This window comes from Hesperophylax consimilis, chromosome 4 (assembly GCF_061612785.1).
Source record: "Hesperophylax consimilis isolate HC1 chromosome 4, BYU_Hcon_1.0, whole genome shotgun sequence".
Lineage (NCBI taxonomy): Eukaryota > Metazoa > Arthropoda > Insecta > Trichoptera > Limnephilidae > Hesperophylax > Hesperophylax consimilis.
The window spans coordinates 27,727,815-27,747,545 of record NC_142839.1 but is presented as its reverse complement, the minus strand read 5'-3'; the positions used below and the strand labels follow the sequence as shown (position 1 = coordinate 27,747,545).

Below are 19,731 nucleotides of genomic sequence, written 5' to 3'. Positions count from 1 at the left end.
TTCTAATAGTGCCTGCGCATTCAAATTAATGTCTGTCGTTCTGTCTTCATTTAAAATCCTGAGAAAAAATCGCCATCTTTCCACCTACATAATTTTAAATCCAATTCAATTGCCACCGAAATGTCAATTTTTTAAGGAAAAAAAATAACGGACCTTTGAGAATTCCTTTTTGCTGTGATTTTCGTGGAATCTGAAAAACTAATACAATTTACTGCCGGACTAAGCACAAACGGGGTACTTATATGTGTTTCATTTAAAATCTTTTTTTCAAATGGTCGATTGATTTGCCCCGTTCTCAATTTACAATATTAAATATTTTATTGTGAGTAACTTTGATGTGTTTCTTTGCATGTACGTTTAGTAATTATGGGGTGACATGTGTAGTGTGTTGGTATATGTAAGTGTGTGAACATCTTTCACGTGATGCTCGTTTTAAATTTGAGCTGTAAATAAATTCTTTTTACGCACAAGAAAAAAATTAAAATTAACTATGGTCAGTTAATTCTCGTTAATGGTCAAAATTTTAGTACGGCATGCTATGAGTGTAGATATTATGTACCGATACCTGCGATTCTTGTCGTTATAGCTTTCTATGCAAGAAGATATGAAGTTATATCCGGTATATATATTATTGATTTAAGCTAGAAACACCCAGCAAACAAACAGTGAACTTATTAATATTTGTTGTTTACAATTTTGTGGGTTTCAAAAGGCAACTAATTTCAGACCTTTTTGCCAATTATTAACTTTTATTATTTGTCTCTTTTTTTAAAATCTTGTCTCTTATAATAGGTATCTACGAGAACATCACATCCTTACAACACACATGCATACATTGTACGCATTTACGAACATACTTGATTTATATATTATACTTTGATTTATTTACCGTTTCAGGTCGTATAATTTAAATTCAATACTAACTAAAGTATTCGTATTTTGGTAATTCGTTTTAGTTTTTTTGTTCGATATTTTTCATATATTGTATTAAATTTTTCTATACCTAATGAGTGAATTATTTTCTTGTTTTACTGGTTTGTTACAAATATTAATAATTATGCATATACGTACATACTTACTTTTATTTACAATATCGAATCATTTGGACACGATGTTAATCAAAGCATAAGTATTATTTTTTATACAGTTATGCTATTTTAGCAATATATATATGTACACATATATAAATCCGTGAATCCTGCTGTACTTACATTCTTTAATGAAGTTTGAATTTTCTTGTAAAAGCCCAATAGGGCGTTAATAAATAATAAATAAATACTTTTGCAATGTCAGTAGGTTCCTAAACAATGTTCGACCACTTGGCAACTTTTACATAGAACGCCGAGAGCAGTAATTTCTAGTTAGAATTTAGTATTATTATATTAAAATTTATTTTTACCCTGCATGTAATATTTTACTAAATTCTGTACGTAATATTTAAAAAATTAAAATGTATTTAGCGATAGTATCTCCGGTATAAAATAAAAAATGTTTCAGAGAAAGGCGATGTCAGATGCAAGAGAGACAGCGCGCGTTCTAAATGGGCAAAAACCAAAATATGGTGTGATGATGATGAAAATCAGTGGTGACATTAGTTTCTAGTAAAATAAACATGGAAGACATTTCTAGTATGTATTATCTATTCGGTGATCACCTTTGACTCTACAATACCACATTTAAAAAGATACATGTGAAAACACATATTTTTCTGTACATCGTATATTGAAGATACTACAGCGTTAATTAATAATTAATACCTTCAAAATTTATAAACACATAGAGACCACATTTGCAGTCAGTACGATAGTAATGGTTTAGAACGGAAATGCCCGCCTCGAAGGCCTAGGACCGGTGTTGGACGGCTCGTCCACCCGAAGCTTTCGTTTACCTCAAAAACTTGTTTTAAAAAAATCAAGATGTTTAATCTGACTACGGCACGCGACGTGTGGGACTTTCTTTAAATCCCTCGGAGCTCGGCTCCGAACAACGCCGATTAAACACGCGTAAGACCGTGAATTACGCGCGTTAAATGATTTCCAAGTGTTGTGTATAATTGAAGGAAATTTATTTTATTCCAAGGTGACTTTGATTCGCCACTTCAGCGATAATGACATATTGTCGCGCGTTAATGCGTTTGGTACTTTGTGTTGACCGCTTAAACCAAATCTAAAAATTGAAACTAAAACATTTCAGGAGGGTATATTTCACAAAATTTGAACAATTCATCAAATTTCAAAGTTTTTAAATAAAAAAATTTATTCAAGTTACATTATTATTACAGAAAAGGTCCAGTCCACATTTTGGGCAAAAATAAGATTTTGTTGTCATCCGACGACTCAAATCATTCCCACTGCGGTGCAAGGCGATTTTTAGATAAAGACTTGTTAGAGAAGTCAAAAGATCTCCCTCAACCAGACTCTTCTGATCTGGCTTACCATGCAATTGGTGAGCAGACGCATCCGCCACCAAAACACGAACAAACCCGGGCACCCCTGATAAATCACCAAACGTAGCGAACAACTTGGGGTGACCTATGGCATAGATTGGTTATCCAATAAATGGTTACCGGGGCAGCGGTACTCATACCCGCCTTACAAATTGTAAATCTTAATATCCAAGAATAATATAACCTCAAAAACGTGACTGAACCGACTGTGAAGCAAAAACGTCAATTTATTTGTTTTACCGTGTGTGTACCTTGGTCTATGTACATTACGTATGTACTTTTTTAATTTTAGATTATTTTTTATTATTATTTAGTAGGTACCATGGTACGTTATTTCCATTTTAGTTGTGTTACTCTTTTGATGTTAATTTGATACTTATGATAAAAATTAAAAATATTTTTTTAATGGAATTTTTTTGGAATATTCATTACATTTGCAAGCAATCATTCACAGAATATATGTTTATTTCACAAATGTTATCTTTTTCACTTTATCTTATCTTTGGATTTCATTTAATATAATAGATATACAGAACCTAATAAACAATTTTACTCAACAATTATTTTATATTACCAAGGAACGATTCCACATGGCCCAAGGTATGGGACCGTATTGTACTTTGAGCCAAAATATGAGTTTTCGTAAAATGTTATTCCTGCGTTATTATAAATGATGAACATATTATACGCTCTAAAATTTGTTCATAAATAACTGATCTAACCGGTTCAATATAAAAAATAAGTTTTCTTTAGGAATTTACCATTTTATTAGACTTGAAAAAAATGGCCCAAGGTACTAACCTCTACCCTATCTATAAAACCGAAAAACTCGCAAACGGTGAGCCTTTTCTTATCTATTTAACTGTTAATGTAATTTAAAAAAAAAAACGATTTTCTTTATTATATATAGTTTTACAAGTGTTCAATAATTTAAATTCATATTAAAAAAAGTATTGAAATATCAGACAAAGTTGCGCACTGGAACTTGCCATTGATAAGAATAATATTGCTTCAATTGTAAATTCTAGTGCTAATAGTCAACCCTAAAGTTGATCAGTCGATGTCACAATGTGATAGTGTTTCCCTAAAACTGAAACTCTCCGGCGACGAGATATTATTATAGGAAACGTTAAATGAAAAAGGACTTAACGATGCGTGATTGATGCGAAATCGATACATCACTCACAAACCTTCCTTTAGGCTCAGGAATTTAATCCCAACAATAATAACACGTTCCTGCGAAAGCGCTTCGTACCAAATAACAAGCCCTTTGGGCCTGGCAAACTGTATGGAAATGATTTTCAATCGATAAACGTGAACATTATAAACACGTAGAAGATTCAGTATTGTTCTTTTACTGAACAATCACTCAGAAGCTAAATATTCGTTAAAAATATATGCCAAAATGAAATTGTGTCGGGAAAATAAATTGAAATTTCGAAAAAAATTATTTATCTTTTTTACCTTCTACCATCATGTAGAATCGCCCACTGAAGCTAGCGCACTTTACCCCCGTATATTAAACAAGTATCTACAAATGAACATTAATACATATTTAAATATATATATATTTTTTTTATTTAATTAAAATCAAATTTCATTTCTGCAAGTATTTTTTGGTTCTGCAGAATTTAATAATTATATTATTAAATATGATTTTAATTATTTTTTTTAAATTAAATGCAGTTCTACGAATTAAACACAAAAACAATAAATAAACAGAATTTTTTTTTTTCTTTATGTACACTTTCGTACAAACATTTATTAGTTGCTATTCATTAGATTAAAAGATAAAGGTAGGCACATGAAATACAATAAATTGAAGGTGGAATTGTAAGTTGTAGAATGAATTCCAATAAAGAGAAAAAATTGTATCTTTTTAAAAATCAGAACTGATTTGTCATTGATTTTTCACTGGTCTGCGATACTAATACTAATAATTAATTAACTTACACATTCTCTAGTGAAGTGTTATCTAATCATGTTGGTTTGCGATCCACATAAAACGTCATTCTTATTTTAGTACCCCCATACATTATCTTTGTCTACTACACATTACAGCAAGTAAGCCTACACACTTAAATTATCGTAAGTGCTCTGACAGTGAGTTAACTTTTTTATACCTGTTCGAAACAACCCATTCAGTTTTGTTTATTTTGCTGCACGATGTTTTCTTTCTTGAAAATCGGGTTCAGGTACTTTTTCGGGATTTTGTATATTCGAATTTTCACATTTATTCATTATTTCACGCAAAACAAAGTAAGCATAGACAACTGAAATTAGTATGTGTGATTTATTTTGAAATCTAACTCGTTGGGATTTTTACTTAGTTTGTACGCGGCAGTTTTTTTTTTAGCTCGGGTGAAGGTGGGGCGAAAAATATCACTGAGCATTAATTCAATGGTCATCAACTTTCCTGAAATTATGAAGCTTTATTCATTCACGCTGGTTTAGAGAAATACGTGAAGCTTTGAAAAAGCTTCATTAGTCATATTTATATGTTTCTGCTATCAGTATAACGTTATTGTTACTTCGTTTAATATACAAAGTTGTATGAACGATAAATCCATAATTTGCTGTTAATTTTAATAATTTTTCCATGATCAATTATTAAAAAAAAAAAATTTGTATTTGTCTATAACTCCGGGTCAATGAACTTTAGAACTTTTCTTTGGATTTAAATTCCATTTAAAAAAATGGAAATGTTTGTTTGAACAAATTAAGTCAAGTAATAAAGTACTATTGTGCTAGTAGTTCTATGAATAACGGACCTCGCGTCACATTGATTATTTCGTTTTGATAATTCGTAACCTTCATGCGAACTCTGGCGAAGAAAATGTACTATCCAAAGAGGCTACCATCTTGACAGGGTTGACAGGGCAGGGAATACACAATCAAATTTACTGACGGAAGAAATGCAAAGCGCTTGAGTTAAAACAGTGCTCAAGACAGTGACAGTGAGTTAAGACAGCTCGCTCTCAGTCAATAATATTTTTAGCAAGACATTTTTACGACTATCCCGTGATTTTCCGTGGTTTACGCATGTTTTAGTGTTGGTTTTGTTTTAATTGTATTAACGGTAGTTCAATTATTCTTATGATCGCACTTTGTCTAATATTGCTTTGTAACGAGTATAAATAAATAAATAGCTTAAACAGTGAAGTAAAAAATGTGCAATAAATATAATTTAGATTTATTTTTCCTGTAGGTATAAAAAATTCGTTTTGTTTGGGTGATTCAATCTAAAATAATATTTGTGTGCCTTTCTAGAGAAAATTGTGAATGTAAGCGGACAAAACTATTCATTCATATTAAAATTGCGTATGTACGGGCGCAAACAAATAATTCATCTTAATATTTTAAAGCATAACTAGCAAAAAAGTTTTACATACAATAATTAAATAAGCGCCATCTATGAAAAGCATATTAAGAATTCTTTTTATGTTAACCCTTAAATAAAATAAATGAAAAAACAACTGTATACTTTAGTTTCTTATTAAAACTGAAGAGGACAAGTGCATCGGACCTCAGATAGTAGTTGAAAAACAATATTAATCGTTTGATAGCTTTAAAGCAGTTCGAAGAATTCTCTGGGCAAGGCAGATGATTAGCATTTATAAGGCATCAAAGACCAATTCAGTTTTTCAAGCTAATTTTTTTCAGTTAATTGCATTCCATAGTATACAAGCATAAGCAAAAACCAGAAATATTTTCAACAAAATAACAATTAACTGTGGCATTTGATTTGATTCAATTGCAAAATGTCCACAGAATGTATTTTTTTTATTTATTATTTATTAACGCCCTGTCGGGCTTTTACAAAGTAAGTTGACAGTATATGTATGTAAGTGTAATATGTACATGGATAATATAGCTAAATATAATTTACTCATAAGGTAATTAGAAAAAATAATATGGTAAAGTAAATCAAAGTATGGAGGCAAGACCTTTTTTAAAGCTAATAAATAATACAAGTTAATAACTAGCAAGTAGGTCTAAAATTAGTTGCCTTTTAAAACTCACAAAGTTTTTTTTTTTTTTTTTTTTTAACATTATTTCTGGCTTTCACCCTTCAAGGGTGTTCTTGGCCATCATTTAAAATTATTGAGAAATGAAAGGTGAATTTAAATATTAATTTTATTTAAATAGGCAAATTTCAAAATTATAATGAAAATTGGAGTCGAGTTCAGACTTAGAAGAGACGAGATGTTGAATGGAGGGGAGGCAATTTTAGATAAGGCTTGATAGAATAGAGGATATTTGTTTAGAGAGGGACAACCAAAAAATATGTGATCTAAAGTTCCCACTTCTAGACCACAGAATGTACAATCTGGGGAGTCAACAACGTGAATTTTAAAAAGATGGGAAGGAACGGAACAATGTCCGATCCTCATTCGAATGAGTGAAGAAATTTCTTTTTTGGAAAAATGAGGGAATTGCTGAAACCACGGTTTTGATGGAATAGTCCTTTGTATTGAGGCATAGCAGGCTCCCTTGGATTGACTAGCAATGTGCCAATACTCCGACCAAACATTGCGGGATCTATCTTTGATGATGGAAAAAATGTCAGATAGGGGAATGTGGTTTACGAGGGTAACAACAGGGTTGGACGCTCCTTGTTTTGCCAAGGCATCCGCAATATCATTACCCATGATACCAACATGTCCAGGAATCCAAATCAGAGTTACAGTTTTACCATAGCTTTGAATGGAGGCTATCATCTCTCGAATAAGGCATACAAAATGATCATCAGGATGAAGAAGAGGACTGGATTTAAGTTTTTGGAGGGAACTGAGAGAGTCAGAGAGAACGAGGGAATGTTCAAAATTATTTTTGATTATATATTTGAGAGATTCTATTATAGCAATGCACTCGGCTGAAAATATTGAAAATTGATTTGAAATTGAATGAAATATTCTGTCATTAGAATTATTGTGGTAAACGTTAATACCTATACCACAGTTAGGAGAGTCGGGAGATTTGGATCCATCAGTAAATAAAAGAGAAAAGTTGGGCCATTTAGATGAAATAATGTCATTGAACATATTATTGACAGTTCGGGCCGGGAGATTGGAATGACTTTTAAGGATTCCGATCCCTTCTATTATTGTTGGGGATAGGGTGACGTGACTATATTTTAATTTGTATAAGGGTAGTAGATCATTTTGGATGATGTGAAGCTCTGAGAGAGACTTAAAATTTTTACAGATGTCAGGAAGAGGTTTAGTTGAAGCTCTGTTTGTAGATGAATGGGTTGAGTCAATGAACAACGAGACGCTGGGGATAACCTGATGACATTTAGAATTTAAACATTTAAGAACAAATTTGTCAGCAAATAGTTGACGCCTTAAATAAAGAGAAGGATCAGAACATTCTACTTGAAGGGAATTGATGGGTGACGATTGCATCGCTCCAGTTATAATTCGCAAAGATTTAGATTGAATTTTGTCTAATTTATCAAGTACATTTTTTGAGGCAGTACTAAAAAGTGGGCAGGCATAGTCAAGATGGCTTCGAATAAGTGCGTTGTAAAGCAACTTAATGCAAGTAGGGTGAGCACCCCACCAAACGCCAGATAATGATCTGATGATATTTAAATTTTTTTCGCATTTAGTAACTAAATTATTAATATGTGAAGACCATTTAAGTTTCCTATCAAATGTTACTCCCAAAAATTTTACTTCAGAAGCGTTGGGGATTGGAGAATTTTTAAATAAAATTTGAACGGGGGGGTTTTTATGGCGGTTTGAGAAGGTGACACACTGAGTCTTTTGGATTGAAAGTTCAAGACCATTTAACGTGAGCCATGTGCAAAGGGCATTCATGGCTTCGTTAAGATATTTGACGGCGAGAGGGATGATTTTGGATGATAAGAAGAAAGCTATGTCATCTGCGAACTCAATAACTTTTACTTGTGGGGGAATAGCGACATGCATATCATATGTGTATATATTATACAGTAAGGGGGACAATACATCGCCTTGTGGTAAACCCTTCCAAATAGACCTACTTTGAGGAAAAATATCTGGAAGTTCAATGAAAATTTTTCTATCTAGAAATAGATTAATAATAGATTGGACAAACATGGGGGGAAGGCCAAGGCCTAGAAGTTTTTTTTTCAAGATTGGGATGGAAACATTGTCAAAGGCGCCTTCTATATCTATAAAGACGGCAAGACAAACTTCCTGTTTAGAAATTGATAAATTAATATCAGTACTGATGATGGCAAGGTTATCTTGAGTGGATTTTTTTTTCCTAAATCCAAATTGAGATGGAGAGAGAAGCTGTTTACTCTCGACAAAAAATTCTAATCGGTTTTTAATTAATTTTTCATAAAGTTTACTGAGGGTGGATGAAAGAGCGATTGGTCTGTAGTTGGATCCAGAATTTGGTGATTTGTTTGTTTTTAAAATAGGGATGATTATTTGACAACTCCAGTCATCAGGCATTATACCAGTCTGGAAGATTTTATTTAAGATGCTTAAGAAGTGGTTTAGAACATTATCATTACTATTTTTGATTATGCTGTAAGGTATACCATCTCTGCCTGGAGATGAGTCCTTGACTGTTGATAAACAATTTTTTAGCTCAATTAAGGTGAACGGAGAGTCTAGCCAATGATTAGACATAGGAGTATTATAGATGGGCGTTATTTCATCTAAGTTAGGTACAGAAGGGGGGGCAATTTTGTCCAAAAATTCATCAATCCATTTAGAATGAGACGCTCGAGGAGATGGTGAACTGAAGGAAGATCTAAATCTTCGGATCATAGACCAAACTTCCGAAATTGGAGTGTTCGGAGATACTGAACTGCAGAAGTTGTACCACCCGGATCTTTTTTTTGACCTCAATACCCTTTTGGCATTGGATTCAGCGTTTTTGTATATAAGATAGTTCTCCATAGTCATATTGTAACGATAGGAAAGAGATTTAGCTTTCCGAATTCTTACTACTTTGGAACATTCCTCATCCCACCAGGGAGTTGGAGGGAGTTTTTTGAGAGATTTAGTTTTAGGGGGAGGATTTGATTTATTTATTGCAGTTATGAGCATTGATTTGAATTTATTATAATCATCTTTGACGGAAAATATATCGGTGGCGGGTGAATTTAATAGGAACTTGTCCATATGAGAGTTAAATTCATCCCATTTGGTGTGTTTCGTTTTAATTTTTGTCGAAATATGAGACTTGTCTGATTGGAAAGAAGTTTGATAAGTAATGGTGATCGGGAAATGATCACTGGAGCAAGGGTCGGGGGACACCACCCAAGAGGAGAGAGAAGCCAAACTAGTAGAACATATCGATAGATCCACTGCACTGGGGTTTGTGCTGGGGCGTGAGATCCTAGTAGGAGATCCGTCATTCAAAAGGAAAAGGTTGGATTGATCTAGGAAATCCATCACACTTCGACCATCTCGGTCGGAGAAAGCAGAACCCCAGACGGGGGAATGGGCATTAAAATCGCCTAATATAAAGAAAGGAGGGCTTAGTTGACTTACAATTTGCAACCAAGTTTGTTTATTGAAGTGGGCTGTTGGGGGAAGATAGACTGAAATAAAGGATGTGTCCTTTATTTTAGCTGCAACCATTTGGAAGTCAGCATTGGGGGGTTTGATATTATTTATTGGGGAAAATGATATGGATTTTTTAATAAAAAGGGCAGCACCGCCGCCCGAACCTTCCGGGCGGTCGTCGCGGAGACAGGAATACCCTCCCACATTAAAGTGGGTGGATGGAGTAAACCAAGTCTCCGAGATAGCAGCCAAAGAAATAATGTTGGAATTTAATAGGTTAAGGAGATCAGATTTGTTAGAAATAGCACTTCGGCTATTCCACTGAAGTATTCTGACATCCTGAAGAGTCATTTTGAATAAATGATTTTAATGTGGAAATAATAGTAGCAGCGTTGGACGGTAGATTAGTTTGAGAAGAAATAAGGTCAATTAGAAGCATAATAAGTGTTTGGATAAATGAAGAATTGTCTTGGGAGAGTTTTTCAGAAAGTTTAAGAGAGTTCATTAAGGACGGATTATAATTATTTGCACACCCATTTGTGGCATTTGAAAGAGGTGAACCATTGGGATTTAAGAGTAGTGAGTTGTGTTGTTGCTGATCGTATCCAGGAGCCGGTTTGGAAATAGCGTTTTTGTATGTGAATTTAGTTGAACGAGAAGAAGTTGTTGTAGTGGAGGGAAGAGGGTTGGATGAGGAGTTGCTGGATAAAGCCTCAGCAAATGATTTTTTGACAGGCGGGAATAGTTTAGAAGCCTGCAGAAAAGACAAGTTCTGAGAGGCCATAGAAATTTTAATATTTTTTTGGCGAGATTGTTCTGGGCAAGATGTGTTGATAGCTGTATGTGAGCCTGAGCAGTTAAAACATTTAGGTGAGGAGGAAGAAGGACATTGGTCAGCTGCGTGGTTTTCTCCACATTTAAAACATCTGGGTTGAGATCTGCATGCAGCTTTGGTATGACCAAAACGGCAGCAATTGAAACATTGAGTGGTGGGATAAGTATACATTTCAACTGGTAATGAGTTGAAGAATAAATATATATGGGAGGGAAGAGATTGACCTTCAAAGGTGATAACGACAGATTGGGAGGGCTTCCAGGAAATTATACCCTCAGAGGAGTCCTTGTAATTTAGCCTTCTGGCTTTTATGGGATTGCCAATGTGTTGGGGGGTTGAAAGTGAAGACAGAATTTCTTCGATGGACAGATCGGTCGAGATACCTCTGACCAGGCCCATGCGAGTGACATTGAAAGTAGGGATATATGCCTTAAACTTTGAATTAGATGAAATGAAGATATTTTTGATGAAACTGTTGGCAGCTGACCCTGAGAGGAATTCGACGGAGATTCGGAAGCGACCCTCGGCTTTTACACCTCCAGGCTTGATTGAAAGATTCTTGCTATTTGATAGGAATTTGCCAAATTCAAGAGGGTGGATGGTTTTTCCTTGCTCAGTTTTTTGGGCGTATACTATGAATGGGCCACGGGAATGAAGAGAATAAAAGTTTGTTGGAGGAAGTTGAGAAAGTGCTGGTGGGGACTGTGAAGTCGAAGGCGAGTCAAGTTTTATTGGGGAAGAAGGAGTAAATTTCCTTTTTTTGGTAGAAGTCAAAATGACAGAATCACTGTCAGAAATTTCTACATTTTCCCCGTCTGGGGGGTCCGGAGAGGGATCTGGGGGCTTTGTAGGGGGTCCAGGAGGGAAATCTTCCTCCATTATTCACAACAGTAAACAACTACAATAATAGTATGAAAAATGACAGAAGTAAAAAAGTTTATAAATATCTGGAAATCAGCAGCGAAAAGTGACTCCTGGAAGATCAAAAGGGAGAAGAAACCTCAAGGCACAACACACTACACTTTTTTTTGGCCAGAAAACAAAATAGAATGGAAAAAAATTAATTTTAGATAGAGCAAAACAAAACAACTGATGACAGCCAAATGTTATTCAACTCACAAAGTTATTAACGCCAAATATATCGAATAAAAAATAAAACAAGCTCAGGAAGGATATAAAAGTATGAGCTACAAATACATACACAATATAATACACCAGTAGGTTTAATTAATATTGAATGAAAATATATGATAATATAGCCTTCTTGTATCTACCTCCAGCGCAGTTAAATAGATCCACCAATCTACGTATCTATTACTACTTTAATTTAATCTAGGTGCATTTGAGTGTTTGAAAGGCTCAGTCCTATTATTATTATTTTAAACAGGATTTTGGAACGGGTAGCTCTCACTACATACCAATTACATCATGGCTGTCCATACTACTATTTGCAATCTTGAACATAAATATTAAGTCAGTTATAATTCTTTGATCTGAGAATTTTAATAAATTTTATTTTTTCATCAAGTAATTATAGTTTATGCTTTCTGTGGGAATACCGAGTAAAAAATTAGTGTCTTAGGAATTTATGTTGAATTTTTTCGATTGAATCTGAATGTATTTTAAAATGGGAAAATGTGGAGATATATTTGACTTACAGTGGGTTGCCATATTAATAGGGACACCTATGGAAAATGTGTTTTTTTCACTTTGTGTTCATAAAACACAGATGTTTATGATTTTAGGTGCGGTTGTTATTATTTATTTACAAGAACATTGAATTTAGAAAAATAGAACACCGTATTTGTCCTTAATGTAAGATTATTTTTTTTTTTTATTATTTTTAAACATTATCGAACAAAAAGTCAATATTTCGTAATTTCGCCTTTAGCCGCAATAAAAGCTTGTACACGCCGTGGTATACACTCAATGCACAATTTTGCAGTAATCTTTAGGTCAGGAAAATGATGCCACATCCGGATGAGGGTTTCGATGAGCTGCTGCTTTGTTGTGATCACCTCCTTGGCAATCTCCCTCTTGGTGAGCTTCTACAGGTTTTTAATAGGGTTCATGTTAGGGGAAGTCCCCGGTCAAAGTAAAACCTGCACATTTTTTCAGCCAGGAATGCAGTGACAGTCCTGGCTTTATGACAGGGTGTGGAGTTGTGCATAAAGACGTATTCCTGGCCACCAGGGAACCATTCTCCGACTTTAGGCAGTAATCGATTTTCCAGTATTTTTCTGTACTGATCCTGCCTCATAGTTCCTTGCACGATGTGGAGGCCCCCATCCCTTTGGAAGAGATGACTGACCACACCATGATACTGGTAGGGTGTTTGATAGTCTCTACAAGGCAGTCCGGATGAAATTTCTCTCCTGGGCGTCGTCGGACGAACGATGATTCTTCTTCTTCTTCAATGGCGCTACAGCCCATTTCGAGCCTTGGCCTCCTTTAACATGAGCCTCCACCGCCCTCTGTCCTCGGCCGTCGTCTTCCAATCTGCAACATGGAGTAGTCCTCTGGCATCTTTCCTGACATCGTCCTCCCATCTCAGCCTAGGTCTGCCCGCCTTTCGTTTGCCTCCCGGGTGTCCTGTTAGAACCTTCTTTGGTACACGTGTGCTTGGCATTCGGTGCACATGTCCGGCCCATCTTAGTCTTTGGAGCCGTAAATGAGTGAACGATGATTAATCCAACAAAATTTGGAATATGGACTCGTCAGAGAATCACACCTTAAAAAGGGCCATAATCAAACTAATGGAATTTTTTGAAAACCACAAAAATGTTAATTACCATATTCCAGTTCTCTATAGTCATGTTTTGGTGTGCGTTGGCCTATTCCAGTAGTTTTTTCCTCATATCTACTGTGACGCGAGGTTTTTTAGCTGGCCAATGACCAATGAGGTTCTCCTCAGCCAATATCCTCTGGACTCTCCTTTGGTAGACTTCGATATCTTCTTCGTTGATCATCAAGGTTAGACGAGCTACACTCTTTTTGCGGTTTTGGAGACAGACGTCTTTGATTTTGCGACCAGTAAGAGGTGTAGTGATTCGTTTTCTGCCACATTTCCCAATGTGATCCAATTCAAGGGGCAGGTTTTGATTGATTTTCTAATTTATCCTGTTAACCACAGACTTTAAAATACCTGTAATGGCTGCTATATCCCTTTGGGAATGTTAAATGTTTGTCAATAGTGTCTTCACTTCCGGAAATTTTCTTGGGGACGTGTCTGAAGACCTAGCCATACTGAAAAAACAGAACATTGGACTCAATATGGAAAAACTATTCACTGAAATAAGATATGAAAAAAAAAATTACAGAAATTAATAGATAATTAATAATTACTTACATTTTTGTATAGCTAAACTGTTAAAACTCGTAAATATAATTATAATGTATATTTATTTACCAGAACTTCAATCACGCATTTTCACAAAAATGTTGACCACGTGCAAAAAACCTTAAATTTTCGAGGGATGTGGCACTTTGCGAGTGTTGGCACTTCTTAAAAGTGTCAGTGGTGATACCAGCAACAAAAATAACGAAGGAATGGCCATCATATCCAAGTTATTTAGAAGTAGAGACAACGTAAACATAAAAATCAAGAAATATTGGAACTGACCCTATTAATATGGCAACCCACTGTAACTTCGGACTAAAAATGTATAAAAAAATTTGCAAAAAGATGCAATATTCCTAAAGCTTTCAGAGAAAAGAACTTCAAAGAATGAAGCCAATCATTATAATTCCTTTATTATTTATTGCCTCTACATGGAATATAATGTTTAATTTAGAGTCTAAAATTATGTCCAGGTAATTAATTTCTTCGATAGAGGTAAAGGTTGATTTATTAGTTTCATCTTGGCTGACTTATTTTGTATGATAGTACACCAATTAATTAGCCCGTTAAAGTAATTTGGTAGACAGATACAATCTTAAAAACAAAATTGGGCCTAAACGAGATCCTTGTAGTACACCATTTTTAAATTTAAATTGGTTGGAAAAGAACGAATTGATTTTTACTAGAATTATATCAGTTAGATAGCTAACGAACCAGTGTGATAGTTTTCCATCAATACCGAGCTTTATTGAATGCCTAAATAAAGTCCATATATATGGATTTCACTTGAGTTCTGTTAGCTAATGCGTTCAATATATAGTTTTTACATAGCGAGTCATAATCGTGTGAGAAATATAGAGATTTACAAATAATCCATGGCTGATAAATAATAAGATTAAGAAAGGGGCAATTTGATGGTATGGGCATGTAGAGTGTAAAGAGAAAAATATATGATGCGATTGTGAATCATTTAACAATTCGGTAATGCCCGAAGAAGACATGGCACGATCAAGTGAAACAGATACTTGAATCGGGCCGGAATAACAGAAGAGTATGAAGAGATTATTAATGAGGCAAGGAGTGTTGGCCAAAGTCAAGTTTTATATTCTGCATTTTTGTCTGCATGATGCACTTTATCGTTTCCACAATATTCATCAGCGTATCAATTTGGTTCCAGCTTCGACGTCCGGGGGGTGGGCATGTCTGAAGGGCGGCACTGGTCCGCCCCGGGGGTGTTCGGGCCACGCGCCAACTTCCGCCCCACTCCGCCCCCTGCCGCCCTACTGATACAGGATGTAAAGCGGCACGACGAGGGAGTTTACCGCTGCAGGGTGGACTACAGGAATTCGCAGACGATCAGTTTCCGGTTCAACCTCACCGTCATTGGTAAGCTGTTTTCCTTTATATCATTATGTTATAATAAAAAACTGGCCTCGTCCGAGATAATGGCAGAAATTTATATATATAATTCAACATTATAAATTTTACGTTCTTCTTTAGTTCTTAGATCTTAGGTCGAGTATAATTATTCTAACCGGGGGTCAAGCATGATCAAATTGATATCTTAACAATATCGGTTTCGTATCCAGACGATTTTATATCAATATCCTAAGCACGGTTGCGCCCTCGATACCCGAACTGATATTGACACCAAATTTATTTGGAAATCGTTACATGATGGCAACACTCGCAATATTTACTCATTTTAATGTTTCACTAAATTATTATAAATATCACACGTTTTAACGTCTCCAACTGGTCTCTGTTGACGCTTCACCTTGCGCTGCAGCAGCCGGGATAGATCATTCGTTTGCCACTCCTGGACAGACTGATCCCTAGATTCATACCCACCCACCCTTGTACGTTTTTTCTTCCCAGAACTTCCTCTCCTTCCTTTAAAAAAAAAATCTTCCACATAGCATCTCCAAAGATGACTTATGGGAAATAATTTTCCTCATGGCCTCCTGTGTGGGGTTAATGTAAAAAAAAACTTTTGAGATGTTGTATGGAGGGTATTTGAAGGAATGCAAGGAGAGGAAGTTCTGGGAAGGTAAAAAGTATGACGGTTGGGTGAGATTTCAGGGATCAGTGTGTCAGGGGTGACGGACATAGGAATATATCACTCTCACTGCGACGCAAGGCGATGGGTCGAGAGACCAGTAGGAGAGTTCAAAGGGTGTCTCCAAACCAGCCTCTCTGGTGGGCAAAAACATCCTGAATACATTTAAGCGAAATAATTTTTCTCAGGGCTTCCGTATGGGTTTAATTTACAAAATATATGAAAGACTATTGATACGTATGTAGATTGGATAAGCTTCTATAAGAACTCAGGACAATGGCAATTCAACGCACTTTTGAAATGTGATGCAAAGTCTTTAAAATTTTCATGACTTTATATATCTTTTCAAAAGTGTGTTCAATCGCCACTGTCCTGAGTTGTTCAGTTACCGTTGGATAGCTATGTTGCTCTTATATTTATTTGACAGTTGCAATTTTAAAACTCCATAGATAACGATGGAATTAACTAAAAGTTTCAGACAAAAATTCTGAGCAACTTTCTAAAATGTAGATTTCACTAATTAATCTGACTACTTGTATAAATATGGAATACACAATACTTTTAAAATATAATACCTTGTTTTTCGACAGCAATATTAGTAATTCCAGGCTGCGTAGCCAATTATATAATGTTGTGAACTTAAAATACTCAAGAAGCATGAGCTACCTTTTTGAAGTTGGATTTATTTGTCGCGTTAGACATTCATACATTTATTAATGCTTGATATAGATATAAGAAAAAGATCAACAAAAAAATCTTACAATAAATATTACGATAGCCCAAAAGATTTCCAATTTCGGAAATTGGAACCGAACAATTCTTAAAAGCTATTTCTAAAATTCTTGATGCATTCACTTCTGTTGATCAAAAATACATCTACAAACAATTTCCAATAACTCATTTTGTATATGCCAAACAACAATCAATAAATCAAACAAAAAGTACCACGACTGTGCCTGTTGTTTAAAAATTCCCAATTTCGCCTTTTAAGTTCAAAATATAAGCGTAAAAAATGCGCGTCAGGTACCTGATGAAAATTTAATATTATGCCCTCGAAAAAATGTTTGCTTACATATAATATGCAATCAATACAAGCCGTGCCAGAGCGTTCTCGCGTGGATCGTTCCCTCTGAAAGAAGATAACCTCAATTTCGGTTTTACGGTTTCATTTCGCTCATAACCTTGTTTATCATTATATTAATATGTTAGTACCGTGGCATTATCCTTCCTCCCCATCTCGAGATGGAGGCTGCGATCTTAACTAATCCCAGTAGACATATCCCAGCCTTTCGTAGTTATATTTCCCGTAATGATCACATTCTTAAATAATAAAGCAACCTTCAGTATATAACCCCTCGGTATTTTTTATTTTCATTATTATATACCTAAGAGTACCAAGGGTTAGCACCTGCTGAATAATACAATACTGGAAGACCAAGGGACGTTCAATAATTAATTAATATAAGTTAAAATTAAAAATTCAAGGGTGGAAAATTGTCTCCCTAAAAGAAAAGTTGGCTTCGCCTGATCTGAATAGTCAGATACATTCTAACCTATCTCGTCGTCTTTTTTCAGCTTCACAAAAGTTTTTAAATGGAATGCCATAATTTCAAGAGAATTAACTCTTGCTCGGAATTACATCTTAAAATACTTTGACAGATCAATACGATTTTACTTTTCAATGTTGTCTCCAGACATTTCATTGCACTATATTCACATTTTCTGCAAGGAAGTCAATAATTCTGGGATTAAAGTTCTCTGTTGCTTTGCAAACTAGGCCGTCACTACCACCTTGACTTCTAAGACTTTTGAAAATCGTTGTCTCAAAAGGTTTTTTTTCAAAATTTGTAACAGGAGTAGGGTTAGCTACTGAAACGAAAAAGTGAGGGGAAGCATTACGGTCGGTTAAAGCTTTCCCCTGATAATCTCTCGTGTAACAACACATGCTGTGCATAACTCTCTTCCGTTACGACTCTCGCATGTGGCCTGAACTCTAGGAGAAAAATCCTTCCCTTTCCCAGGAGACAGTTGCCATGACCTTGCCAACATATTTATCCACTTTGAACTTTTTCCGGGGTTTGCGGAAGTCATAAAAAGGGCTCAGAAGAAAACAGAGTTTAGCCGAAATCAAACTATAAATACCATATTTTGGACCTGTGCTTTTGCCACTTTTTTGTATGAATCGTGAACTTTCTTCTCCAGCTTGTGAGAAAAACAGCTTAGACAGAAAACTCTAATATTTCTGACATTTGAGAGTGTAAACCTTTTTCAGGTTAAGTTTTTTTGGAATGACTCACTGAGTAAAAAGTAAAAATGAAATTTTTTACTATTGAAGATAATATTAGCGATTCTCAAAGGAAAATTTCAAACAAATTTTATGTTTAGAATTTTTGTAAATTTGTTTTCTAATAATTGGATTGTAAAAAATTGAGCAAAAAAGAAGAATAAGCATCAGAGAATTTATTTTTCAATCTGCCTTTCGTATCATGTGTTGATATTTCACAGCGCGGCGTAGACTGGAATTTTGACACAAGATTTGTATGAACACCCGTATTACTTGTATATTTTATGGTTGTCAAGTGGTGAAAGTTATCCATTCGTTCATTTATACTGCACATTATTATAGAGAGTGTTCTTTAGAATCAACATCAGTATTCGCAGAACCAATTTCGCACGTTTCCTCAGATTCATGAATTATTTTCCTTACTGTACCTGATGTATGTCACTCCACCAAATTAACCCTTTGACTTTCTTGCATATTTCTTTGAAAGTATGGAGGGTCGTCTCTAATGGATTTTATACCCCACTTAAGTCGCTAGCTCCAAAATTTTACTACAAAACTTTACATTGTTTGAAGGAGCAAACCCCTCATAAACTACTGCCATGTGTTCACGAATCTTCTACGGTTATCCCTTCTTTGGTGGGAAATTTGATCACCGAGCGGTATCCTTAATCGTGGTATTCTTTGGTTTAGGCTCACACAAAGAAACACTTCCCATATTGCTACTTCAATAAATAGAAATACAATTAACTAAAACTGTGCAAGCATCATCCCAGGATAAATGCTAAAAGTCATAAGAATGGTAGATATTTTATTGAACGCAACTCGTAAATCCGAAGGGCAATTACAAAATACCAGGAATGAGTTTTTTTCCTTTTCAAAATCCCATTTTTAGAAGAATTTAATTATGTTCATTCTGAAACTCGATTTTTCTAAGTATTTCATTGAAATTATTCCTATATTTCTTCATAAAATCAACAGAAAACTGGTCTTCTTTGAATATCTGTACATTTCTCGTTACAAATATATTAGATAACTTTCGGTTAAAGTTACGTAAAAACACCACACTCTTATTATATAGAATATTTTGTAATCAGTCTTTTTTTTATTTTAAATATAAATAGCACAACTCACAGGTACCTTCCTATATAATTTAAAATGGAATCTTTCTCGTCTATAACAAAAAGATTCTTCCCCTAAAACACTTGAAAAAACAACAGCAAACAACTCGATCGAGATATTTTATTTAGATATCT

At 34.8% G+C, this 19,731-nt stretch overlaps 1 protein-coding gene across 3 annotated transcripts in view; it reads left to right on the top strand.

Annotated features, from left to right (window-relative positions):
• The window catches only part of LOC149424497 (neural cell adhesion molecule 2-like), a 239,400-nt gene that overhangs the window by 43,082 nt on the left and 176,587 nt on the right, over positions 1-19,731 (top strand). For all 3 annotated transcript variants that reach the window (XM_089631386.1, XM_089631383.1, XM_089631385.1), the window contains exon 4: positions 15,313-15,521. In XM_089631386.1, the coding sequence (XP_089487512.1) occupies positions 15,313-15,521 (209 nt within the window). The remainder of the gene's footprint in view (positions 1-15,312; positions 15,522-19,731) is intronic.